Source organism: Magnolia sinica, chromosome 17, assembly GCF_029962835.1.
Source record: "Magnolia sinica isolate HGM2019 chromosome 17, MsV1, whole genome shotgun sequence".
NCBI lineage: Eukaryota > Viridiplantae > Streptophyta > Magnoliopsida > Magnoliales > Magnoliaceae > Magnolia > Magnolia sinica.
Genome location: NC_080589.1, coordinates 2,935,237 through 2,962,038, shown reverse-complemented (window position 1 = coordinate 2,962,038; position 26,802 = coordinate 2,935,237). Strand labels below are relative to the sequence as shown.

General features: G+C 39.8%; 1 protein-coding gene and 1 pseudogene across 2 annotated transcripts; one reads left to right on the top strand and one right to left on the bottom strand.

Annotated features, from left to right (window-relative positions):
- Nucleotides 1-243: 243 nt before the first annotated feature.
- LOC131230708 (uncharacterized) lies at nucleotides 244-8,868 on the top strand. 2 transcript variants are annotated; one of them, XM_058226638.1, is made up of 5 exons: nucleotides 244-387; nucleotides 2,471-2,802; nucleotides 5,011-5,115; nucleotides 5,230-5,277; nucleotides 8,305-8,868. In XM_058226638.1, the coding sequence occupies exons 2-5, from the start codon at nucleotides 2,536-2,538 to the stop codon at nucleotides 8,542-8,544; spliced, it is 660 nt and encodes a 219-aa protein (XP_058082621.1). In that variant the 5' UTR covers nucleotides 244-387; nucleotides 2,471-2,535; the 3' UTR covers nucleotides 8,545-8,868. The 2 variants fall into 2 exon arrangements, with proteins under 2 accessions (XP_058082621.1, XP_058082622.1); XM_058226639.1 differs by lacking the exon at nucleotides 244-387 and adding an exon at nucleotides 571-592.
- Nucleotides 8,869-11,442: 2,574 nt separating this feature from the next.
- Nucleotides 11,443-21,125, bottom strand: LOC131230707 (shaggy-related protein kinase alpha-like; annotated as a pseudogene).
- Between the last annotated feature and the right edge of the window lie 5,677 nt (nucleotides 21,126-26,802).

Below are 26,802 nucleotides of genomic sequence, written 5' to 3'. Positions count from 1 at the left end.
GTGGCACACGTGTAAGATTCATCCCACATTTGCCCTCCACCAAGACCAGGCCACACGTATACATTCAAACACTCGATGTGGTCCACTGATCAGGTGCACCCACATGTATGCTGAGCAGACCAACGCCCCGTTTTCTTAGACTGTCCATTTTCGTTTTTACGCATCACCCATCTGACGGACGGCAGCACGTGTGGCAGATTGGCACACGTGTGTGCGTGTAGGGGGTAGAAGAGAGTAGAAGTGTTCTCGGAAGAGTACAGAAAAGACATTTAAAAAGATGACGGAACATAAGAAATTTCATCTAAAAGAACTACATATTCTCTCTGTCTCTCTGAAAATCTAACCCTTTGATACAAGGCAAGACAGATTATTGGCTGATTTTCTGAGGTAAACGAGGAGAGAAATCCATGAAATTTCGTTTTCTGGGATGTAGATTTTCAATCTAGTTTGTCTTGCTACTTCACTCTTCTCTTTCTTTTTCTGCAGTGGGAATTTTGGGTCTTGAATTATGTGATCTTTGAGGGCTACATCTTCTTTTCATACTCAGTTTCATTTGATTCCAATTGGGTTTTATGATCTTAGCTTGATTATGGTTTTTCCCTTATCTTTTTTTAATATGGGGTTTGATTTTTGTGATCGTTTGTGGGATTTTATAGGCTAACTTCTCTAATTCTCTTTGATTAGAATCGGGTTTTTTGTTGTTTTGCTTGCTTTTGATATTTTCTATTGAGGGTTTGGGTTTAAATTTTTGTGATCATATTTGGGATTTGATACGCTACCCTTCTCTAATTCCCTTTAACTCCAATTGGGTTTTCATCGATTTGCTAATGGGGTTTTGGGTTTTGCTTTCAGTGATCATTTGTGGGATTTGATCGGCTAATCTTCTCTAATTCCCTTTAATTCCAACTGGGTTTTTGTCGTTGTGCTTGCTTTTGATATTTGCTAATGGGGTTTTGGGTTCTGATTTTTATGATCATTTGTGGGCTCTGATAGGCTAATTTTCTGTAATTCTGTTTAATTCCAATTAGGTTTTCATCATTTTGGTTGTTTTTTATTTTATTTTTGCTAATAAGATGTGTGAGTGTGTTGTGGGGCTTTGGTTTCGATCATGAAAGTTCTTTTCTTTGATATTTTTTGCTTTTTTTGGGTATTTCCCTAGCATTTCATGTTTAGGGCGTTTTTGGTCACACCAAATATCATGAAATTTCATGATATTTTGCACCGAATTAGATTGATTGTTCATGGATATAATGATATTTGTTGCAACCTTTAATCATCTTATCGTTCGGCGAAATATCATGATATTTGATTGGACCCTTAATCATATGATGCTATGTACACGTGGCTTTACGTCATCCAATGTCATGTCCATTGCATGTGACAATTTTATTATGGTCAAAGCTATCCATCACGCGCCCCACCATGGATTGGCCATTTTGACCAGCGATCACCTTGATCAGGCAATCCAAACCATCCAATAGGTGAAAATTCCCCCCATTGAATGTCAGCCGTTGAGAGTATTTGTTTCCTGAGTCCATTTTTATGCAAACAATTAGATGGCTAGGATTGCTCCTCCAGTGTGCCTTTTGGTCTATGTCCCATTCACACTCCAACCAACTGAATGATCAGTCCATGTTGTTTATGCCCACCATGTGCTCGGTTTAGAATTTTCAATGGTGTTTCTTCTCCTCGACCACGTTACATCGAAATATCTCCCTAAGGCTCATGATATATGAGATAAAAAAGAAAGGAAATATAAAATTGTTCCCGCTGTTATCTGTTTGGTTTCTTACCATTCCTAGAGAAACCTCTTCTGTTGTGGATGGCAAGGGCATCTCATGCCTCGGCCTCGCCCATTCCGTTAGTATGAGCATCCATTACTTTAACTGATGTTAGTTTGTATTTTATTTCCTCATTTCTTAAGTTCCGATCCATGAGCACTATTTTCCCTTGGATTCTGAAAATAGAGATCTTGTTTGGATGGCAAGTGAAAATTTAATATTTATGAGACAACGGTCACATAGTTTCTTATGCTACTGTGGAAACGTGTAATGATTGCTGTATGGAGTCCTCCATTTTCCTTGTTAATTCAAACACCCCAAAGTGTCACGTCAATAGAAAAGCTTCTCCCTGTCCTTTCTTTTCCTTTAGATTCCATGTATCCAAACATGCTCTTAGGGTGCTATTGTTTTGTGAGCTTTCCCAGCTCTTCAAGGGGGAAATCATTCCTAGGAAAAGCTGAGAAAATTGGACCCTTGAGATATAAACGAACCAGGAAAGGGACGTGCCCGAATACACCTTCTCCGGGAAAAGTTGAGATTTTGTTTCCAAAAACAAAAACATAAAAAGAAAGAAACCAAACAGGCAATTTTAATGCATTCATTGTTTCTAACTGTTTTGCTCAATTCTGATGAATGGATTCATTTCCTTTTCTTTTCTTTTTTCCTTTTTCCCCCCTTTTTTGAGGCAGATAATGGGACGTTAAGAACAATACTGCTACCGCAACACATTGGTTATTCATAGGTTTTTATTTGAATGGGGTCAGAGGGGCCATCGGTTATAACAGTTCATGTGACTGGGTTTAAGAAATTTCATGGCGTTGCTGAGAATCCAACAGAAACAATTGTCAGTAATCTAAAAGAGTTTATCCGGAAAAAGGGATTGGCTAGGGGCTTGGTACTTGGGAGTTGCAATGTTCTTGAGACTGCTGGAAATGGGGCTCTAGCTCCCCTTCATCAGATCTTGGAATCAGCAGTGACTGCATCAGATTCTGAATCTTCAAATGTCGGACGGGTTATTTGGGTCAGTTGTGCCTCTTCTCTCTTTTTCACTTTGAGTAAATCTGCGTATCCTGTAAGTTCGTTGATTTTGAGAAGGTAAGGTGACGATGTCAAGTGTGTTTGAAGGGATATTTATTTAAACAATGACAATATTGCAATGTTTGATTTTGTTACACATGCCAACCAGATTGCTTAAATTCAATTCCACACCTTTGGATGTTGCGTTTGAATTAGAGAAAAACTTTGATACTTGGGTAGAGTGTGATGGATTATACGTAGGCACTCAGAAATTGCACATTTAGCATATATGCAACTCGAATTAAACCATCCAGATTTTGGGACCCACTTTGGATGGTTTATGAAATGACAACTAAACTGAATTGATGACTTTACTTGTTGATTGGTTGATATCATCTAATCAACAGTCAACATAAGAAGGAAAAAAATAAAATCAAAGGTTAAAACTCAACAAGCAAATTTTCGTAAATCAGAGATTAAAGTAATTGAATTCATATTGTTTTAGGTTTATAATCTATCTACAATGGGTTCCACAATTTGGATGGTTTAGTTTGAGTTACATATATGCCATGTATACAAATGCAAGAGCATGTGTATCATACATCATACTCTGCCAGAGTATCAAATGGCTCCTCTTCGTCTCATGGGTGGCTGCCATCTGCTTTCTACTAGATGCTCCAACAAAACTGTGTCCAATTAGGTATTGATATTTCACTATAATTTTATTCTAGGAAGCCCTCAATATCTAAGAATTCATCGACTTGATTTACTTTTAGGAGGACAATCACCTTCACATCCTTATCAATTCAATCACATCAACAAACTGTGGATTTCCAACATTCAATGTTCGTAGATTTGACTGTTAGAAACATTAAGATCAGTTTGGATGTACAGTGAATTAAATTCTTATTATTAGTCTAATGAAGTGGAAATGATGCAGGACAGTTAACCACTTGCTTTAAAAGCTCGAACTGATAGAGCATGGCGAATTAATCCCTTTATCTCATAGCCCAGGCCCCAAATTCATGGGTTAGTCATCGGCCGAACCCTCCTTGTGGGCCCTAAATACATGGGTTCCGCCTCACACGGCCCCCAAATCCATGGGTTCTGCGAGCCGCCCACCCCGACTATGCCCCTGCATCCCATAGGCCACCTCACTCAAGCCCGGTGTGAAAATGACCCCGCATTAGGAAATGATCGACTTGTTATTACCTTCTTAGCATTGATTGTTTCTTGCATCTGTAGGTCGATCTTTGCTTGATGTGTGTCCTGATGATGATTCATTAGAAGCTACTCTAGAGCTTAGTTGCACAATTTTTCTAAATAAGTTCCATTCCTGCTTCAAATCGCACTCTCGCTCCCACTCCCGCTGCCACTTCCTAGCTGTTTATACTTATGAACATTTTGAAATAGATGCTTCCCTGCTCCTGCACCCAAATCTGTCGCTGCTTCGCTTCGCACTCTGTGCAACTATACTCTGGAGTTGCCAAATCATATACAGATGTTCGGTTTTCCCTAGTCGACTAACGATAATGGCCTATGCAAGTTGGTCCGAAAAGAGGCGAGCTTCCTAGAGTCTCTAATCTCTCACCTGTGATGAAGCTTCTCAAACCACCACCTATACATCATCACTACCTCGTAACAATCACTAGAGTAGACACAGACCCTTACAATTTGATTCGGATGGTCTTCCTTTGGAAGGGGTTCAAATGTCCTTGGAACTGGCTGCAGCACAAGGATCATTAAAAAAGTCATGGCAACCTTGTTTCCAACATCAGATGGGAGATTCTGGGAGGGTAGGTCTTTGGAAGGCAAGGGTCTCAGGAGAAGGGGGAGTTGCCGCTCCGGGTGAAATGAACCCCAGACTGTCTAAGGGTGACTCTTGGGCAATGGCAACCCTTAGAAATTCTTCTTGCAATATGAGTCAAGGAACAGGGTCTGCATCAGTGAGTGTTGGTTGCCTACACGGAGCACAATTATACATTAATGTTGAGGGATTGAGTTCCAAATTGCAACAACATTACTTTCAAACTGGATTCAAAAGGGATGTAACTGTAATTTGTGGGTTTAAACTGATATTTCTCCTTGTTTAAACCGATAGTTTGCAATTCAGTTCACTAGTGCATCCCAAAGAAGCGTAAGTTCATTTTCCTCCAACTCGCTATCATAGCTATTCCAGCTTTCCTGCATGTTTTAACAGCTTTCTTTTCAGCTCCACTTGGGTGTTAATAGCGGTGCAACAAGGTTTGCGGTCGAGCATCAGGCGGTTAATGAAGCTACTTTCCGCTGTCCCGATGAACTGGGATGGAAACCTCAGGTTAGAATTAGTCTCGTAGGCTGTTTTCTTGAATAGCTTTTGAAGCCCTCATCAACTCAAAATCTCTTGGAGTTTCTTACTAATCGATCAATTTCTTATCTGTTTTCTTTGTAGAAAATCCCCATTATCCCTTCGGATGGAGGCATTTCACGGACACGAGAGGTATTCTTATTCTTTTTATACTTCATTTGTTCTCAAAAACTGCATGACTGACATACCGAACAAAAAAAAAAAAAAAACTGCACTCGCTTTGTTGTTTTTTTTTTTTTTTTGAGAGAGAGAGAGAGACTGGGAAACTACCCAAGAAAACAAAACTAAGCTACAAAAAGGGAGGGACACCAAGGAGGCGACTGGGAAACTACCCAAGAAAATCCAAATTACAATCCCTCAATTTAGGAGAACAAGAGGCCCATTTGATAATTAATGACCTTGCCCTATGGGGTGTAGCCTCCACCGATTTCCTGGCATTGTTGAAACATCCAAAATTTCTTTCTTCCCACAGCCCACCAAATAGCAATCAACGCCATCCTCCATAACATGGCCTTTACTTTTCCAAGCCCCATCCCCTGCCAAGAGGTCCACCCATAATAGCCCCACAGAAGGGCAATGCACAAAAAGATGATCCACCGTCTCCTCATCATGCATGCACATGATACAAATATTGGGCATCACCATAGACCTTTTATGAAGATTGTCAACGGTGAGGACTATCTTCCTTCCAATTACTCACCTGAACGCTGCAAACTTTGGAGTGATGTCATGGTGCCACACAACTTTGGTAACCCCGGCCTTGGGTTGGATGCCATCATCGTGGATAATGGATTAGAAGGATTTAACCGAAAAGAAACCCAAACTATTAGCCTTCCACATCATCTTGTCTGAATCGGCATTAGATGGAGCATAGAGATGGATGCGATCTAAGAGGGCTGCAAACTCGTCGACTTCCTCATCGCAGAGAAGTTGCCTACAAGGAGGCTCCCAAAAAATTCGATCCACCAATGTGGGAAATGTAGTCTGCCACCAAGACAGTAGGGTCAGGAGCCAAACAGAAGATTCTAGGAAACTTGGTTTGTAATATAGAGGTCCCCACCCACACATCTTCCCAAAACCGAATTACCATTCCCCAATTTGAAACCAACTCCTTCCAAGAACACGGACTTCACGAAAGATACCCCCTTCCACAAGAACGAAGCTCTATAGGCTGACAATTCCCTAGTCCGCCAAGCCCCTTTTGAACACCCATATTTGCTTTTGACCACTGCCTTCCAAAGCACCCATCTTCCTCACTGAATCTCCAAAGCCATTTTCCAAGAAAAGTTGAGTTAATGGATTTAAGATCCTTTATGCCCGCTCCTCCCTCATATGACTTGCATACCTCATTCCAGCTTAGGGCGTGTTTGATTTTCCAATTCCCAGGGAAATGCCCCGTGAATGGTAATAAATATTTCCCTCCTTAATTGCTGCACTCTTCCCCATAATTGATTTGACGACTTACTTTTTTGGTGTAAAAATGGCAAATATTGTGAAATATTTGTGGGTCCCACCATGATGCATATCATATATCTACACCGTTCATCCATTATGTCAGATGAATTTATGATATAAGCCAAAAAAGAGGCATATCCAAAGCTCAAGTGGACCACGCCATAGAAAAATGTGAATTAAATACTTACTGTTAAAAACTTCCTGGACCATTGTTTCTTTTGGTATGGGCCAGTTGAGCGTTGGATCTAACTCATTTTTCTTCTCATATCCCAAAATGTTGTGATAAAATGGATAGACGGTACAGATATATCATATACATCAAGATGGGGTCCTAAAATGGCCACTACTACTTTTGAACCGTTCCAAGAAATGAAATTCCCATGAATATTCAAACAGGTGAAACGGTAATAATCACCCATTTCCAGGGTATTTACCGTTTCCAGGTGAAACGATAAAAATCAAACAGGCCCTTAAGAATTGGGACGACTTCTTATCCTTTGCTCCTTGCCACAAGAAGTCCCACCTCAATTCTTCATATGACCTGCACTTAATTCTTCATATCCTCCGCTCCTTGCCACAAGAAGTCCTACCTCAGTTCTTCATATGACTTGCACTCACTTTGTTCTGAGGAAAAAAAAAAACCATTTGGGAGAGGTGGCAGTGATTTACTGCCTCCTGCGCACATGCAAATATGTGCCACATGTATGAGATCCAAACTGTTCACAAGACAGCATTACGAGAAATGAATCCTTTGAAAAATCATTCCATGTTGGGCAAATAGTGGGGCCACAGTCATGGACACAATCTTAACCATTGATACAAGTTCGAACACCACTGCCCAAATAGGCCTAGTTGACCTGTTCAAAACCCATGCCTAAACCAACCTCAGGCCAGCCAGTTTCTAGGCCCAGCGCTAAGATTATCGGAGAACTCCTTAAACCCATTTGTAGGTGGGACCCAAACATGCTCTGAGTGCATTGAAACATACAATATAAATCACCGTCGTTGTCGCTTTTCCTTGTTCTTCATCATCGTAGCCTTCTCCCAGCTATTTTGGATCAGATTGACAATAAAAATGGATGGTAGAATTAATTGACCAAAGATTCACAGTCATCCAACAAATGTGGCCCATCTGGAAAAAAAAAAAAAAAGCACTTCTTTTGGGTACTTGACAGGGTGCTATGAACAACCATGTGCATATTTTGGAGGTGGAGCATTTGGCACATCCTACAAAATGCCAACGGTGGGATGCACTAATCTGGGCACTTGATGTGATCCAGATCAGTAGTTTGAACGGTTGAAGTGCCCAAATCTTTAATCTGGATGGTTGGATCTATCAGTTCTTTGATCAAGACCCTTTGATGGGCACCTGATGGATTGAACTTTGATCAGCCAGATGTGGCATCATCTGGGACCATCTAATGATATGATGTTTGGCATGGGTGCATCCATGCAAATGCACAACACCATGCATTTAGCCCAGCTTTGGAGTTTCAATAGACTACTTGTGTCAAAACCAAGGTATCGGCCGGACCCGATAAGATTCAACAACATGAGTCAGAACTCAAAATAAGGGTTGACTCAGCCCGAGTTGGCAAAATTGTGACTCGACTCAGGATACTGAGTTACAAAACCATGTTCAAATTTTGTTGCTGTTGGGCTTCCTTATTTTCAAAGGAATTATCCCATGAAATGTATACACAGACTTCTCTGCCCGTCGACGAGATTACCAAGGCATTGGCGAAGATGGGTTATGAAGTGATGTCTTCTGATGACGCTGGTCGGTTTGTATGCAATTACGTCTACTACCATTCTCTCCGGTTCGCAGAGCAACATGTTATCAAATCTCTCTTTGTACATGTCCCCCTCTTCTCAACAATACACGAAGAGACTCAAATGCAGTTTGTCGCTTCCCTGTTGGAGATACTCGCTACCTTAAATTAGTACACATTCTGAGCCTTTTGAGTCCCCATGTGAAAGTGCTTTTTCCTAGAGGACTGCTAAGTGGGCCGCACGGATCAAATGCAAATATCCATTGGAGGTCTCAGCTTAAGCAATTTTTAAGAAGGTAATCGTGCATGGTGGATACAGGTTCACGCCCACAATGTCGGTATCTCTGTGTTTGTGCATGAACCTCTTGGTCATGTATGTATGTGCAGATGGGTGTATAAGCACATTCATGCATGTATGCATGTATTTGTGGATGGACTGATGGACTTGTGATGAATAAATTAATAAATTAGGTAAGGGGATTTGAAGGTTTAAGGAGTTGGAGAAGTTTTGATATTCTGGAAGAGTGTGATGGATGATATGCAGGCACTAATAAATTACTTAGAAATTGCAGGTGGAGACTGGAGAACAAATAAATTTGAACTCTCCAAATTGTGGGCCCTAGTTTGGATGTATAAATTATGCTTATTTAATTAGTTGACTCTCTGATTGGTGGACATTTATTGGACAGTTAAAATGAAAATATCCGAAGGTCTGTTTCAACAAACAAGTGTGCACCAACCAGTCTGATTTTGGAGCTGTGACTTGGTGATGGTATGTGTCTCACAATTTGGTTTGATTTGAATGCATGCATATCAAGCATCATAGAAAGCCAGAGTATTAAATAACCCAGGAACAGCTCTTCTTGATACATTGAGAGTTGGTATCATGGATTTCTGACTCCTCTGAGTCGACTCGGATATCAGAGCTGTCCATCAGGTGGGCTCCACTGTTTAGACGGCCTGGCCCAAAAATCAGGCCGCTCCACTCATTGCTGGAGCCACACGTGTATATGGAAGTACCATGAAAAGTTGCCCATTCCTCTCTTCCCTCCCTCCCCATTTTAAGTGAGTTCGTTTTGGCTCTGTCGCGACTAAGGATCCTGCGTGTCACTGCCCACTGGGGCCTACGTGCTGAGATGGTCCGATAATTTGAACCGTCCATTTTCTCATTAATGTCATTAGTAGTCTATTACTCCATAAAAAGCTTGAGAGTTAATCCTATCCTTTGATTTTTAGAGCTGAATACAGGCCATTGAAAGTTTTCTTTGTGGGAATAAAATCAAATGGTTGCTTTCACATATGAACCAGCGATCTGGACCGTGCGGATTGCTGTACGACTATGCCATGTGTTCAGTTGAAGAGTCACCACCATTTTAACATGAGAAGCTGTCTGGCCCACCTACTGTGGTAGAAAATCTAGATTAAAATATTATCAAACTCGCCACTTGCGTATCCGTGTGAGACTATATGGCCCATAGCTAGGTGATCCCAACCGTTAATAACCGGCTCTATTTTAGAATCTTGAGTGTCGCGGTATGATCCACCCCTAATGAATGGTTTGGGTCACTCCCACATGCGACGCATTGACACGTGTGCGGACCAGCGGTTGATCCTCTCGACTCTGGTAACTGAATTCCACGCGAAATAGGATGTTGTAATCTTAGTATAGGGGGAAATATTTATATTCTGGCGGAGTGCAATGCTTGATACTCGGCCATTCCAACACTGTACACGTGGCATACATTAAGTCAAATTAAACCGGTTTAAGCTGGGAACCCACATTCTCCAATTCACAGTTCGAAAATAATGTTTTTAGTTGAAATAAAACTTTAGAATATTTTTCAAATCTAACATACCCATTACTGTCCACGAATCCGATAACTGGTAATTTGTACAGTTTACTTAGACTTGTATGCCACGTAAGCAATTTCTAAATAATTTGTAAGCCTGCATATCATCTATCACACTCTACCAGAGTAGCAAAGTTTTTATCATAGTAAAAGGTGAATATGTCAGTTGTACATTCGAAGGTGGCCGTATGTTAGATTATTCAAGCCTTATTCCAGACCCTGAGGGTTTGTGGTAGACCAGGTCATGGGGTTACTCATGTGGTGTGTGTAGGAGTAAAACAGCCTCTATGACGAAGAGGCAACACTGCAGTGCAGCTATCAAGCGTTAGTGCTACTGACCTGATCGCAGAAAGTGTTACATCCATCAAGGGGCCATGCCTGGGGTCCACCTAGGTGTGGATTGAACTGGTTGGACATGCCCTATTACAAATTTGAATTTTGCTTCGCTATGGCCAGGCCCATGTGTAATCAGATTTAATGGCCATAAAAATCTGATCGAATTTGGTAAGAACACTTGAGACCAGATCATTAATCAGCTGCATAATACTTCAACCATAGCCATTTGACCTCGGTGGACAATTTCATCAGATATCATGAGTTTTAACTCTTGATACATGGCTCAAGAGTTTGTGTTTCAACACTGAAGTCTTGGGTTCGAATGCCCATGTGGGGTGCATGCGTGGGTGGGTATTAAATAATAATGAGTTTTAACTCTCACAATGCCTTTCGATGCACCAATGAAAGGATCTGCCCTCAATCATCACAATCTTCTTCTTTCTTTCATTTTTTTTTTCCCTTGATTTTTGAGTAACATAAAAAATCAAAGAGGGGAAATGTAGCGATTGCCAGAGACAAGTTGGTTATTTTTATCAAAGACTAAATGCAATCCAACTCAATAGTGCATCCAAACACCCTTGGGATGTTACACGTTGCATAAGGCAGTAGTGTTACAATAATCTCCTGTTAAAAACAGCAAAACAAGATGGCACATGTGGGACGAATTTACTCATAGCATTCTCCAACATCATTTGATTTCAATCCAACCGACTATCAATGTCCAGTGCAACAATCATGGTCAGACAGTGATTGCCCACAGTCAATGGTGAAAACACCGCACAACATCAATGCTCCCAACCCATTCGAATCCCTTCTTTGCACCTAATCCTTCTGTACCCCCCTTTTGTTACCTGTGGTAATGGAAGAGTCCAAAGGCTGAACTATTGCACTACCAAAGTAAGATGTATCTATCATATATGGAGAGTTTAAATATAAATTCCCTAACTTAAGTCACATGAAGCGGAAACGCCAATCTCTCTGTTCTATGTAATGTTACAATCTGTGGTTTGGAAACAACAGGGGTTGGCAAACCCCATTTGAGTCTTTGGGAGGTTCGCAGACCCCTCTCGATCTGCTATTACCAAACAAGGCTATGAAGAACAACAAAGGACGGAGGAAGAAAAACAAACAAGGTTTTGTGGGATCGTAGGAAACTGCGGCACTAACTCTTACGCTGGAACTTCCACAGCAGACGAGCATATATGGCCTACTAGTAATGGTGGCAGTAATAATTCATAAACGAGTATGCAGACCTCTCATCACAAACCAAGGAAGGCACATTGCTTTCTTGCATGCTCCGGGATCAACTTCAACAACATCTCCATCGGTACCCCCTTCAGTTCTGATTGTCATCGTTGCCACATCAAACAGGGAAAAAAAAAGGGTCAGTTCCTTTGAATTGCGCATCTAGGTGCCAATCTCATTGGTAATAACCAGTTGTTATTTAGATTATACATACCATGAGGCTTGAAGTTGAAAAGTGGAGGAAGAAATCGTCCATTTGGTAGGCGGGCATTTGGATCCCGAAGCTCATTGAAGAATGGATGAATCAATGCTTCCAACTGTAAGACATTAGATGTTCAATGTTACTATTGAGAGGAGAAAAATAGGAATGCAGAGTAGAAGAAAAAGTATGCAATAAAACCAGCAAATTTGCATTGAGTAGGTCACTGGGGATGTTTGAATGAAGGATTTGCAAAAACCACAGATTTAAAATCTCCTCTTCATTTTTCGTTGGGGATTTTCCCAAATCCGTGGATCCCGAATCCTTACCCCCCATATACCCATGGATTTGGGTCAAATCCAAATCTTGTCAAATCAATGAGAGACCAAAAGGCACAAAAGGCTATATACACTTGCAGAAAATGCTCCCCAAATCCACGGATTTGTAGGTTAATTACTAAGTAGTGGACTTCAGGATTTACCACATCCAAATCCAATGAAAATCCATGAATAAGACAAGTTCATGGATTTACCAATTCCATATTCTCATTTCCCTGTTTGGGCATGGGCGAATGCCAACTCATCTGGATTTTTTACCCTAAAGGATTTGAATCCTAGAGAAAAAGACAAATTAAAAGGGCAGAAGCAGAAACAAATTAAAAGGGCCTTCTTTCTCAATACATTTGCTTTCATCTCCCTGCTGGAAACATAACAGAAAGGACCATCCTATCTGATCTGATCGGCAGGTTCCCCACAAACAAACACACACCAAGTTGAATCTTATATGGATACTCACCGCAGTGCACCGTAGGTTTGGGGAGTACTGCAGAAGTCTTGAGACAAGATCCACTGCTTCAGGTGGCATACGCTTGTGAAATATCTGACAAGACATTAATAGCAAAAACATCATCCTTTAGTTGCTAAAGAGGGAAAAGGAAGCATTGAGGACTTAGAAATTGATCGGGTACCTTATGCCATGGATGAGCTTTTATTTGTGGGAATTTGAACTCCGTATAGTTGGGATTCATACATTTGATTTCCTCTCTTGTTGGTGTACCCAGAACCTGCAATGGAAAGATATAACATGTGAAGATACAATGATGAAAGGGAGAGATCACAAGATATTTCTAGACATACTGGGACTCGAGCACGACCACACGTTACAACATGTTTGCAAAAACCAGTTACCTATCGGGTTAGCCTCACTGTGCAAGTGGCATGCCCACAACTCAGGCCAGTCCAACCATCTACGTATGTATGCATTGAATGTGATCACTGGCCAATTTCTTTGTACCTATCCATTTTCTTATGTACAGTGGCCCACATGATAACTGGACCATCCTGATTCTTGGACCCAGGCAAGTGTGGGTCTGAGCACATCCTAACAAATATGGGCTTTGCAGAACTCCATCCCTAATGTCAAATACATTAATATTACCACTGTCAATTGGCTAAAATATAAAGCAAGCTTATCACACCTTGATAATTTCAACTAGCTAGTCTACCCCTCTCTCCAGGAAAAAGAGGCTGTTCAAAAATAGAAAAGAAAAAGGAAAACTTATAGCTTGCATTATTATCAAGGATTGATTTTTAAATGTGTGAAGCAATAACCTAATCAAGGACTATTACCTGTCCTAGGAGTTCGGCTAGAACACAGTCAACGGACCAGATTTCAATGGTCGCAGTGTACCAAGTCACTCCCAAAATGAGCTCCGGAGCTCTGTAATACCTAGAGCAGATGTACGTTCGTCTCCCTCTTCACCTATAAAAGATGAAAGGTGGATTAGGATCATCAGAAGTTTCCAAAGCAAATAATGCTCCAGGGTGCAAAAACATACTAGGACTTTTGCACTTTCAAAGCCACAATTTTAGCTGGTGTGCCGAGGGTTGACCTGTTATAAAGGACTTTTGAGTTGTATTATCTCGTTAAAAACAGTTAAGTAATTTGCAGACATGACTTTCATAACAAATAGATAGGCTTTTACAGCAGAATACAAAATATTCCAACGTATTCAAAATATTAAAGCTCCAGAGAATTATATCTGCCAGTTTTAAAGAATGGTACACTTTCCTGTGGCTTTGGGTTAGAACGATGAAGTATTGGGGAAAGCAGCGGGAGGGGTCTTTTCCCCTAAAATACTTTTTTTTTCAACTATCAGTTGGGAAGTATAAAACATTATTTCTGTGATCAAAAGGCATAAACACAAGTATTCCATAACGGTAACAGTGGCCATAATGGCCACCAGCATTACCTTTATGATACGGGTCGTAAATGGCTCTTACAGCCCCCGTAACGGCCGTTATGGTTTCTTTTTTAATTTAAAGAAAAAAGCCAAAAGCCTGTATCTGCCCCGTAACGTTGAAAAAAAAAAAAAACTGAAAAACCTATATTTGCACAGTAACAAACTATTACGGGGATGTTACAGCCTTTACAGGGAGCATAATGAGCTGTTAATGGCGGTTACATGTCAATTTTTTTCAATAACGGCTGTTATGACCTTTACCACCCCGTAATGTGTAACGGTTGCCACTGTTACCTTTACATAACAGCCTTTATGGCCTCGTAATGGTCCTTTACGGCACACCATGATACAATACCTTCCTCATTTGTGTTTCATTTTACACTGGCCCAAACAAGCAGTCAGTTCGAAACAAAGTCGCTCCACCAAAAGATCCAACCAAAGTTCATTTTTTGGGATACTAAATCCCAAACACTACCTTGACTACAGCATATCAAAAGTACTTTTGCATGGTGAAGAAAGTGCTTTGGTTTATGAGAACATTGATGACATGACAAAATTAGGACAATCATCTTCATCTTACCATAAAATATGCATGAACAAAACAATGAGACCAGTCAGGAGTCAGCACAAGATCTCCTGTCCAAAATATTTACACTAGTAGCGCAAATAATATACATTTGATATTTTCTGGACCCCTAAAAGATTAAGACATTTCACCCTTGAAATCTGGTAAATCTTAAAGTTGAAAAACATAATCTGCACTTCCCACTTCTCTATTAGTTAATGCAACATACAATTAAAGGGTAAGTTCAGCATTAAAGTTGCATGTAACCCAAGAGGAGAAGCAATAATGCACTTGGTATACATACCAGAAGATTTTGTGGCTTGATGTCTATGGCATACTCCAATACTACCATGAATGTAAGCCAATGCCCTACATATCTACAAAAAACCAAGCCAGAAGTCAGAATATTTTCCATTACAAAACATCTCATACAGTTTCTTGTCAGAAAATGACAGCAACTCAAACACAATGAAAATTATATATCGATAACTTGTATTGGAAATTTAAAAGCTGACCCTAAAGGAGCATTCTTCCAGAAGACTAATCGTAACAATATATAGAGAGAGATTTGAATATCATGTAATAAATGGGAATACATGATCATGAAAGGACGTAGAGAAATGGCAAAGTCTCCTGCCAAACTCATCAAATGTCGATGAAAGATAAAACATTAGGGCAAAATCACATGCAACCAGCTATACAGTGCCATAGAACCATCTTCTTTCAGGGTACAAAAGGCGAAATAACCATAAATGACCACAAAATGGAATGATTCTCATCTGAATACACTAATCTGGGACACAGATCATATCATAACAAATTTCTGTCAAATTCTTTGATACTGCAATAATAGAGAAACAAAGACAGACATACGTACCTGGTAAGTATAAAGTTTCACATATATCAGTGGCATCCGTTGATTCATCTTGTTGTAGTGTTTGATCACACGATGAACAGTCTCAGGGACATATTCCAGAACCAAGTTAAGATAAAGCTCATCCTTTTCAGTTGTTGAAAAGAAACAGTGCTTCAGTGACACCACATTTGGGTGGTCCAGAAGACGCATGGTTTGCAGCTCACGGTTCTTATACCGCTTGTCTTGTAGAACCTTTTTTATTGCTACTGTTTCACTTGTCTCTAGGCACTTAGCCTGTCAACCACCCCAAAAAAAAAAAAAAGATCTAGTGTTACCTTCATTCATTATATTGTGATCCCAGCACCAGATAGAACCCAACCACACACACAGAAATACTGATAGAAGGGGCAGCTGTTCAATAGCCAATGTATTCATAGGTTGGCAATGGGCTGAAGCAGGGCTGAGCAAAAGCAGGATTTGGATAGGCCCACTCCTAAGCCCAACACCGGTAGTTCAAAAGAAGGGCCTGGAAAGGTATCAGGCCCCACAATTGCAGTCCCTATTATCAGCAAGCACGCAAACAAAACACTCATCTACACATGCACAAGGACACATGTTTGGCTGCACGCACACACACCAAAGCAAATCTTTTCCACAGTTAAAAGTGGAGAAGCTTACCTGGAAAACAATTCCAAATGATCCATGCCCTACAACACGCTCGGCCATGTAGCTTATTGTCTGCCATCAAAATGAACAAGGTTTATAAGATAAACCATGTGTGATTAATAAAAACATCAAACACATGATAATAATACTGCCAGATACTAAAGGTAATAAATGGAAACATACATAATGACATTTATCACTCACCAAGCACCAAAAAAAGACGTGGTAATCTATATTTCCACGTACTAATGCTAGTGAACATGAAAATTCCTAAAGTAATAATGTAACAACTCAGAAATAAAAGCAAATCCTCTTTGCACTACACAATTTCCAATTATTCAACAATTCATTCAACTTAAAAAGATTAACTCCTAGTGATTACCTGCTTTGGTTGGCCATTTCTACCCCCAATAGTCGTCACAATTATATGACCCGTCTCTGTGCCATTTCCATCGACCACAGCAGTTTCCATTTCCTAGAAGAAAATTTCACATTATGAATCAGATCATAGAGAAGACTAATATGCTATCAAGCAGGGATAAGATTATATTAAAACCTACCTTGTCATCCCTTATCTTCATATCATTCATTTCTTCAGGCAACCTATCCATGCTGATAACATTTCCACTTGCGTTTCTCAATCCAGTCGCAGGCACCACACTAGCTGATGCCATTTGATGCAAATGGGGAACCAAACAGATCTAGTTCCAGTACGTTGCAGAATCACCTTTTTTTTCTCTCAATAACACCCAATCCTTCACCTGCTTTAAAAAATGCAGAGGACCATTTCAGTAAACAAAACAAGTTGAAAAAAGAAAACAGTTGATTCTTCAGGCTAATCCCTCCCCAAGATATATATATATATAGAAGGAAAGAATCAGAGTCTTGCAACAGAAGTCCAATGCATGGACCACTGCAAACTGGTCAATAACCATAACCACTGTTTTAAATATCGACGATATCGGCCGATATATCCCACGATATATCTTGTATCTCATCTGTGCGATACGAAACGCACAAGTAGTGCGATATATCCCACATGTTCGATCTAGTGAGCATTTTCGAATTTCGATGATCTTATTTTCTGTAATTCATGTTAAATTAGTATCAAATTGTTACAAATTCATGATTTTTCCTGTTCTGTATGAAAAATCATGTATTAGGAGCTTTTATTTCGAGATTTGGAGGAGATGGGCCGAGTTGCGAAAAATCCAAAAAAAAAAAAAAATCAAAATTTCTCAATTTCTCGCAAATTGTTTGCAATCTGTGTTCCAACATCACATTAAAAATGTTTGTAACCTGATTTAGTGATTCTTTTGCTTTTGAATGTATTGCTTGTGTTTCCACATGTCTACTTACATTTATAAAGTATATGAATAGACATTGAATATACTTGCATCAATTCAGTTAGACAACGCATAGATTTGGACCCCATACAAAGAAAACCTATTATGTGTACTTGTTTTTTGTAATGTTTTGATTTATAAGTGTGTATTGATGTCTTTTTTAACAATCACCGAAGTTTCATAAAAAAATTCAACCGATTTCCCATTGTTTCCCTATGTTTCCAACAACAGCGATACATTACACGATACAACCGATATATCCCATGCGATAACCGATATGTATCCATATCCCAATAATGCGATATGTAACGCGATACCGATATTTCGAACACTGACCATAACTCAGTCAGCCAACGCAATGTAGTGTTTTGAGGAACCCTGACCAACATTTTGTAGGGCTCATTTGGCTAATGCATTGGAATCCAAATCATAACTACACTGGAATCAATGTTATTTGGAATCTTCATTTGTGCTTGGCAGCCTGTAACTGAAATCCTGTGGAATCCAAAAATTGTATCCAGCAGCCTATATTTTGGCTAAGGGGAATTCTGTAATCTGTTCACAGGATGATGAATTGGATAAAGTAAATCATCTTTACTACCCCAAAATGACATACATGTGTGACATGTTAGATAATCAATGCAATAAGCCCATTCAAAGATATACTTCGGCTAAAAATGACGTGATTCCAAGCCTCAGGTGGCCCACTAATTTTATAGTTGTAGCAAAACCCTGTAACAGGTGGGGCCCACTGTTTAGTCATCCAAACCATTGATCTGTCGCAACCCACTACAGATGGAGAACTGCATGGAAATATCCCTGCAAGATGCTCCACTGTTGGGACCTTTTTTCAGTTGAACAAGGATCTGTCGCAACCCACTACAAAACAGTTTATGTTGTTGGCTAAAATTGAAACGGAATAATCATCCTATCAAGTAGATTTTTGTGGTATTGTCCATCCACAGTGGGGCACGACATATCAGTGGTCAAACCATGGCCCATGAGTCCCAACTTATCAGAATTGAGAATCTGTGGAATCAATTGGGTCCAACTTCCAAAATTCGACCACCAAATCAACCCAATTCCAAAACCAATCAAGCAATTAAAAAAAAAAAAAAAAAACCAACAATTTCATCCAGCAAAAAAAACAATAATTTAAACTCACAAGTATAAAAGAAGTCTAAATTCCAAATAACCCATCAATCCCACAATCATCCAACAAACCAAGAAATCAAAATTCATCAAACAAAACCCAAAAGACAAGAAAAACAAATATCATCCCACCAAAAACTGGGAAAAACAAAAAAACAAAAGAACTTAAAAAATCCAAAATAACCCCAGAAATCAAATAAAATGCTGAAAATCCAATAGTGACCACAACGAGGAGGAAGGGAACATTTTCTCTCTGCCAAATAAAAATTAAATTAAAAATGCCTGTTCTTCCTGCTTGACCCTAGAAACAACCCCAGAAATCAAATAAAATGCCGAAAATCCAAAAACAGCTTCATTTTCAGTAATAAAAAGGAGCAGATATGAGGGGGGAGGCTGAATTTGAAAACAATGAAGAATACAGCATCCTAGACGCAAGAAAGGGGGAACTTAGGATGCAGAATAAATGCTAAAAAGATAAAAGCAAGTGGAGATGAAATCGACATTAACAAGGAGAGGATCAAGATCGGTTGCAGAGAAATGTGTGCATGTGAGAGGAAGAAAACACTAGAGGGAGAGAGAGGGAGGGAGGGAGGGGGAGGGAGAGACCTCTGATTCCATGCTGTTAAGATTTAACAAAAATGACAGCCCATAACAACTGGGTCTGTTTTTAGCACTTCCATTGTCAACTAAAAAGGGGTTTGAGTTTGTCATAAATACAGGGCGAATCAATCAATAATTTGATATCCTTTGCCAATTTCAATAAATAGCATTGATAAGTGCTTATATACAGCTATTTGGCATAGCCTCACAAGGCCCTTAATTATCAGCACCTATATTTTATCAAGTATTTCCTAAGTTGAATTTGGCTTGAACAAAAAAATAATCACAGTTTTTAGCATTCATATGCTTAATAGAATTCCAAAACAGCATTTTCCTGGCAATTGATATTCAACAATCTCTATGGAGTGCTTTCAGCATTTTCTTATGGACCCATCATCCATCTCCCATGGAAAAATCATTATCTCGTCTTCTATTTCTTCTGAAATCCGCACCCCTTTACAGCATCGACAAAAACTAAAGTTGAATCTCAAGACCAGGAAAGAGCCGACTCTTTTATAAAAGAATCCTCCCCCTTACAAGTGACAAAACAGAAATGAAAATTGCAGAGTCGAGAAACAAACAGCATAGGCATTTCATCCAGCATTAAAAGCAAAAAGCATCTCAGCCATCCAATCTCAATTAGCTCTTTCATAAAAAATCAATGCAAGTCCTTCCCATACATGTTTTCTATAAAAATATCACCAAAAAATACAATTTTTTCAATAATTACCAGTTTCAATTACAATGAAAAATCCACAAACTCACCGCAATAGCTAATGCAAAAGCCAACTCGAGAACATATATATATATATATATATATATATATATATATATATATATATATATATATATATATATATATAGCTTCCACTCGGTAAATCGCCAAGAAAACGTTACAAAACGATAATTAGGAAAATCAAAAGACGAAAAAAAAAAAATCGAAATAAAAGGGGGGACGAGATCGGCTTCCCGGACAGTCTCAAAACCCAAACGATGCATTTTTTTCCCATCATAAAACAATGAAGAAAAAAATGCAAATTTTCTACCGAAAGCAACAAACAAGAACAAAAACGAGAAAAACACAACAAAAACCCTAAAAACTGTCCTTTTTTCCAACAATCTACATCTAAAAACCTCAATCAACAGAAAAATGCGGAATATCGACGGATAAACATGAAAAAACCCTAGAAGACCTTTCAACTTTTGCAAAAAGACGCCAATCGGCTTCATCTCGCTAGTTGAAATCGCTGCATGCAAGAAGCGAGCAGATCCGTAATGAAATTGAAGGGGGAAAAAAAGAGGGTAAAAAAAAGGTACTGAAGAGGATCGTCCGATCCGATTGCAGAAAAGGCCAGAGATGGGATCGGATAGAGAAAATCATAGCAAAAATAAAAATAAAAAATCAACAGAATCGATCTTTCAAGAAAATGAATGACCTGAGAAGAGAAGTATACCGATCGAGACGAGATTTCCCCGATATGACGTATGCCTTCCTCCAAACCGGTAGCGCTTGCAGTACCATAATCCTTACATCGATCGATCGAGATTTAGATTGACAGAGAGCGAGTCTTCGGACTGCTTTTCTAATGTTTTGTAGAAGAGAGACGGAAGAGAAGGCTTTCCTTTAACTTTCTTTTTTTTATTTTTCCTTCGGGTTTCGATATTGATGAAAGAAGAGGAAAGAGGAGATGAGCGGACAGGAATCGTCTACAACACATGTAATATCTAGCAAGTAAAATCTGGTGTGATTTTCAATTTCTATAATTCAAATCTACTCCGTCCATCTTGTGATAAACATTATTTTAACTGTAGATACAGAATATAAGCCTGTTTAACCGTAAAACAGGTGTTGCAGAGGTTTCCAGCCGTAGATGAGCACTGTTATTGATTTTTGGGAATTATTTGATACTCCGGCGGCGAATGACGTTTGATACGCAGGCACTTAGGAAATGCACACGTAATATACATTAATTCAGATTAAACAAGCTAAATTTTGGAACCCACTTCCACTAAGACACATTGTCAAAATCGTTGCTGTTTGAATAATCTGAGCCTCTGATTCGTGGACACGTGTTTGTTGAAATAGGACCGTTGGATTTTTTTTTTCATTTTAAACGGTCCAATAAATGCCCACCGGATCGATAGTTCCATGATCAAATGAGCTTAATTTTAGGTTCTTGATAGGGGAACCATGATGTGGACAGTTTAATTTGAATCGTTTGTATTCTATGTGCAATTTCCATGGGGGGTTATTTTACACTCTGGCAACGTACGAACTTGATGCTCAGGTACTCATATATTGTATAAATGGCCTATATTAAATCAAATTAAACCGTTATATTTTGTCTCTCTGTATTTAAGTCACAAATTAGACTACTTGAAAAATCCTAGCCGTGGACATTTTCTTTGATATTTAACCGTTGGATATTTTCATCTGACCGTCCATTAAAGGATGGCACGAAATTTGTACAGCTTGATGAGACTTTTATGCCACGTGTGCAATTTCAAATGCCTCCGTATCGTCCGTCCATCACACAAAGAAGAAGTTATGGTAGAGCCGGTACAACCGGAATACGGTAGGAGCATCTCTACAGAGTCCACGTGGCAAGCTGATGTATCGACTGGAACCTGACATCTAGTGGTTCCTAGGACGGACGGATTACTTGTAAGAAATTACTGTGTATCAGATAATCTTACACTTTAATATCAACCGTTGATTGTTTTGCAGGGACACTGAAATCTAGAACCGTTTGATTTGTGTATTTTTTGAATGGGTTTTCCATCACACTGTTATGTACTGGATGAACGGTCTTGATTGATCCATCACTTCAAGATAAATGTGAGTTCGACAGACGTATCTAATGTTCCCTTCTACAGGCTGCACCATATGCCCCTCTTTTTTGACCGTTCAAAACCAAAATAGCGTCCCATTTGCCGTCTTCCCAGTGCGAAGAATGTTACATCCACACGCATCACGCGTGGAAACAAGGTACACTAGTAAAATATCTGAGCCGTTGATCAGGAAATTCCAACGCTGGTTAGATGCCATGCATCAAAACTCGTTTGAGAATAAATTAAATCAACGGATAAGAAATACGGAGATTCTTTGTACATGGGTGGTCCACTCGATAACCAGAATGGCCTGATCTTCGAGATCAGCATCTACCCAGTGGGAATCGCGTAAAGAACGGCTCAGATCTCGCGGGCATTCCTCGTTTCTACGTATCAGGCGAGTGCACTCTCACAGTATGTTCAAGCCCGTTTATCTTGGGACTTACCCACCGTACACGTGGCATACATGTAATCAACCCAGACCATTATGGGAGTGATTGTGGATGGAGCGCAGGCCGAAATTTCAGTGATCACTACCTTTCAATTTCCAACTACTGAATGGACAGTCAGAAAATGACTTGGTCAACAGCTGGCTCAGATCGTCAACCAGTGTGAAATTTTTTCAGTAATGATCCTGCCAAAAGGGGCCCAGGATTTGGACGGTCTGGATTGTCGTATATGCAGGCCACTAGCATGGTGGTTGAGTCGCCATCATCTGATAAATGTTGGCGAACTATCACCGAAGTTAGCCCATTTCGGAATTTGTGCAAAACGGGGCCCACTGCGGTCCCCCTTTCTGCTACGCAAGTTATGGCAGCCGTCCATCATGCTGGTGAAATATGCGTAGGCCAAATCCAGACCCTACAAAACTGCTGGATCCCATTTTGGACAGCGCACAACCCAGCAATCTCACTCATATGAAGATTCTATCTCTCCATTGGGGACCACTGAAAGAACGGCTAGAGAGAAAATAATCAACGTTCCAGATTTCGACAGAAAATTTGATGGTTGAGAACGGTATGACCGGTATAATTTCAGGCTATGCGCTTGATCGGTGTGGCCCACTTTTTGGACTGATTCGATTGGGATGGATACGTGCCACGTGTACTGTACACGAGTTACCACAAGTTAGTGAGTTATGGTAGCCTCACACTGCAGCCATAAATATTCGTAGCCTGCGAATATTCCAACCCCCGCGCCTTTTACCGCTCCCAGAGTCGGCCTCACATGGGGTGTCAATGGGCCGGCCAGACAACCCGGCCCGAAATAGTCGAAAGCCAACCTGTCCGGATTGGAACCGTGGGACGCAGATTTCCTGCTAAAGCCTTTAACAGTAAAAGCCCGTTGGCCGGGTGGATTGCAAGGGATTGAATAGTATTAGGGTGGATGGCATGGATTCCATGGTAATGATGTTGTTGTCAGTGGATTGTCTTAAGATACATGGGATTGCTATATCGAGTCTGTTCGGCATGGCCAGCCAATCTCGGGATTAAACCTTCCCATCCCTTCCAATTCCTCAAACCAAACACGTCCCAGGCAGATTTGAACGAATTAGGGTGTATTGGATGGGACTTAAAGGTAACGATGGTGTTGTCAGTGGATTGTCTTAAGATCTATGGAATTGCTATATCCCGGGATCAGGTCACCTAGTCTGTTTGGCACGCCCGGCTAATCCCGGGATTTAACTTCCAATCCCTTCCAATCCGCCGGGCCAAACGGCCCAGTCTTTGTGCGGGGATGTTGGGTGGGCACATCCAATTTGAGAGCTAATTTCACGACATACAACTAAAAATGAGAAATATCTGAAACTTACTAGGCTCCAACTTGATGTTTATATGTCATCCAAACTGTTTATAAGATCATTACCAGCGGGACAAAGTGAATATATGAAAAATAATATTAAAAAAAAACTTACCGACACAATTTATAGCTACAAGAATATTTCAATGATGCACACTGTATCACTGCTATTTCCCCCTGTGTGACCCATTTAAGTTTTCTTTACACGTCATTTTTTAGTCGCATGTCTGATATTTCGAATGAAGGAGGTAAATTTCATGCAAACATATCAATGGCCCCACCAAGCATCTTTGTGCAGGATCTTCCAGGATCTTCCTGAGAAAGCCTCTGGCAGGAAATCCACGTCTTAAACCGCGTGTATTGTATAAACCATGGTGCCACGTGTCTTCATTTTCCTCCAATATTTTATCCTATCTGGGTAGCAGATTGGGTGCGGCCCCTGCTTCACCCAATACGGGTTGGCCCTCACCATCGGCCGACCTTGATGTATCTAGCCTATATCCACCTTGTTCATCAATTTCAAAAGACCATTTTAAGGCTTGGTATCAATCCCTTGTGGGGGTGGCTAACAGTGAAGTGTCAACAGGCAGTTGGGTATACTAACAAGCTAAAAAATTATTTATTTTTATATTTTTAAAAAGAGACCATCTTAAGGCATGATCCCTAGAACTAAGCGGATATTAACATGACGTGGACCATACCATAGGAAATAGTGGTGATTATCCTTAAAATTTATTTATGAGCTACAAAAGTTTTGAATCACTCTACTTTTTTTTGTAATATTCGGAGCAATCCTAGATCTTAAGAAGATCCAAATCTCATATAGGCTGTACCACTAAAAACGGTGATGAATGAACATTAAAACATTTTGTGGTTTACAAAAGTTTTGGATCAATCTGATATTTGTCTATTCCCTTCATACAGATCTTATTAACATTATCAACCGTTTGGATTGCAAATAAACATTAAGAAAACCTTACTATGGCCCTTATGGAATTTTAAATTATGAAGCACTCAATCACCACTGTTTCCTGTGGTGTGATCAATCCAAGAATTTATATCCATAATATTTAGAACACCGTCCTAAAATGGGCTTGAGAAGCCTATGGACGGCGTGGATATACAAAAAAATCGTCAACGTGGGCCCCACGGTAAGGGTAACACCTGATCCGCTCCCCCCTCCGTCCTTCTTAATGGTTTATATTTTTTAAAAAAGTGAACAATATTAACGGAAATGCCACCACTATAGAGGAGTTGACTAGGGTCTCCTTGAAGGTTGATCAAGGGCGGCGATACCAACCACGTACATCAACGTGGGACCGTTGATTTGATAGGTTCCACTTCCAGTTGGGAAAGATAACTCGAGGAGTTTTTTAATACTTCAGTGGAGTTTGATCTTTCACAAGCATGATTCTTCAATTACACATGGCATCCTGATCAAACCGTCCAAACGGTGGGACCCACATCCAATAGTTCATAACACCAAGACCCTTTTTAATATCCTAACCTATGATTAACTGGTATTTGTTTATTAATATAAAAAATTAACCATTTTTCTAAGTCGTCCATTAGGTATAGACCAATCAGCGAATGAAGGCATCAATTCGGTCTATTTATTTATCCATGGTTGGTATGAAATGAGGCCGAGTATCAATGTATATTCCATGTGTATAATTTCTGAGTGCATGCATATGAATAATCACACTCAGCAAAATATCAAAGCTTTTCTCTTCGGCGAATTTCTAGTGCGGGCCGCAGTCATGGTCATTGTAATGACGTGTGTCGGTGGCCTGGATTGAGATAGGTATGTTGATGGAATCGGTCTAACAAACAACTTCAGATGCCTTTGTGTGCGACTGAAGTAATAAGATTTGATTGGACTAAAAAGCATGAAGTAACTGACTGTAGATAAATCATTTTCCTTGGTATTTGTGTTAAAACATAAACATGCGCTCATATGAAGAAGGAAACATTTAATGACCCTCATCGTTGAAATTTTCTTAAGCCATTGCTGTGTTTATTTGCCATCCAACTTATTTTATGAGGTGATATGGAAAGGTGAGTTATCTCGGTTTAGCTCCCTGGACGCACCTTGGCTTGATATTAGATTCGGATCAAGTTGAGCTTGTTTTTAGAACTCAAAAAAATTTCAAGCAGAGTTCGATCTTATTCAAGCTTAACTCAACTTGAATCGGCTCAATGACTCGGTTATTTTGATATTGATGTTGCTCGCCCAATGTTTTATGAAATGACTCAACGAAACGTTGTATACATTCTTTGTAGGATCGGCTAGTGGTGAGGAAGGAATAAATATGAAACAAATCACTTTTAAAAAAAAAGTTAATGTTATAAATTAGCCCTCAAAATTTAATTTTGATGCTATATGTCGAGTGTTTGAAGAAATCTTTATAAATTATTATTATTATTTTGCATTTTGTGAGAAGTTGAAGATACATTGTGTTTAAGAAAATATTACGCAGGCTTGAACTCGGCTTAAATTGGCCCAAATTGTTGACCGAATCGAGTTGAGTCGGCCAATCAAACTCAAGGACCAAACCAAACTAAGTTCGAGTTAAGGTTAGCAATTGGCTGAGCCGAGCCGAGCTGAGCTATGCCAAGCTCGATTCTACTCAACTCATGCATATCTCTAACCACAAATACCAGCTTAATCTAAAACTTCAACAACTCATAAAAAGTTTTTGATAATGAGGGTTCAATCTCCACCGGGTGGTCCACTATAA

Bases quoted from the DNA above. Each gene is read 5' to 3' on its own strand.
- LOC131230708 (XM_058226638.1), top strand. From the start codon at position 2,536: ATGGGGTCAGAGGGGCCATCGGTTATAACAGTTCATGTGACTGGGTTT. The intron at 2,803-5,010 runs GTCAGTTGTGCC...CTTTCTTTTCAG, and splicing joins ATGTCGGACGGGTTATTTGG to CTCCACTTGGGTGTTAATAG. The intron at 5,116-5,229 runs GTTAGAATTAGT...TTTTCTTTGTAG, and splicing joins AACTGGGATGGAAACCTCAG to AAAATCCCCATTATCCCTTC.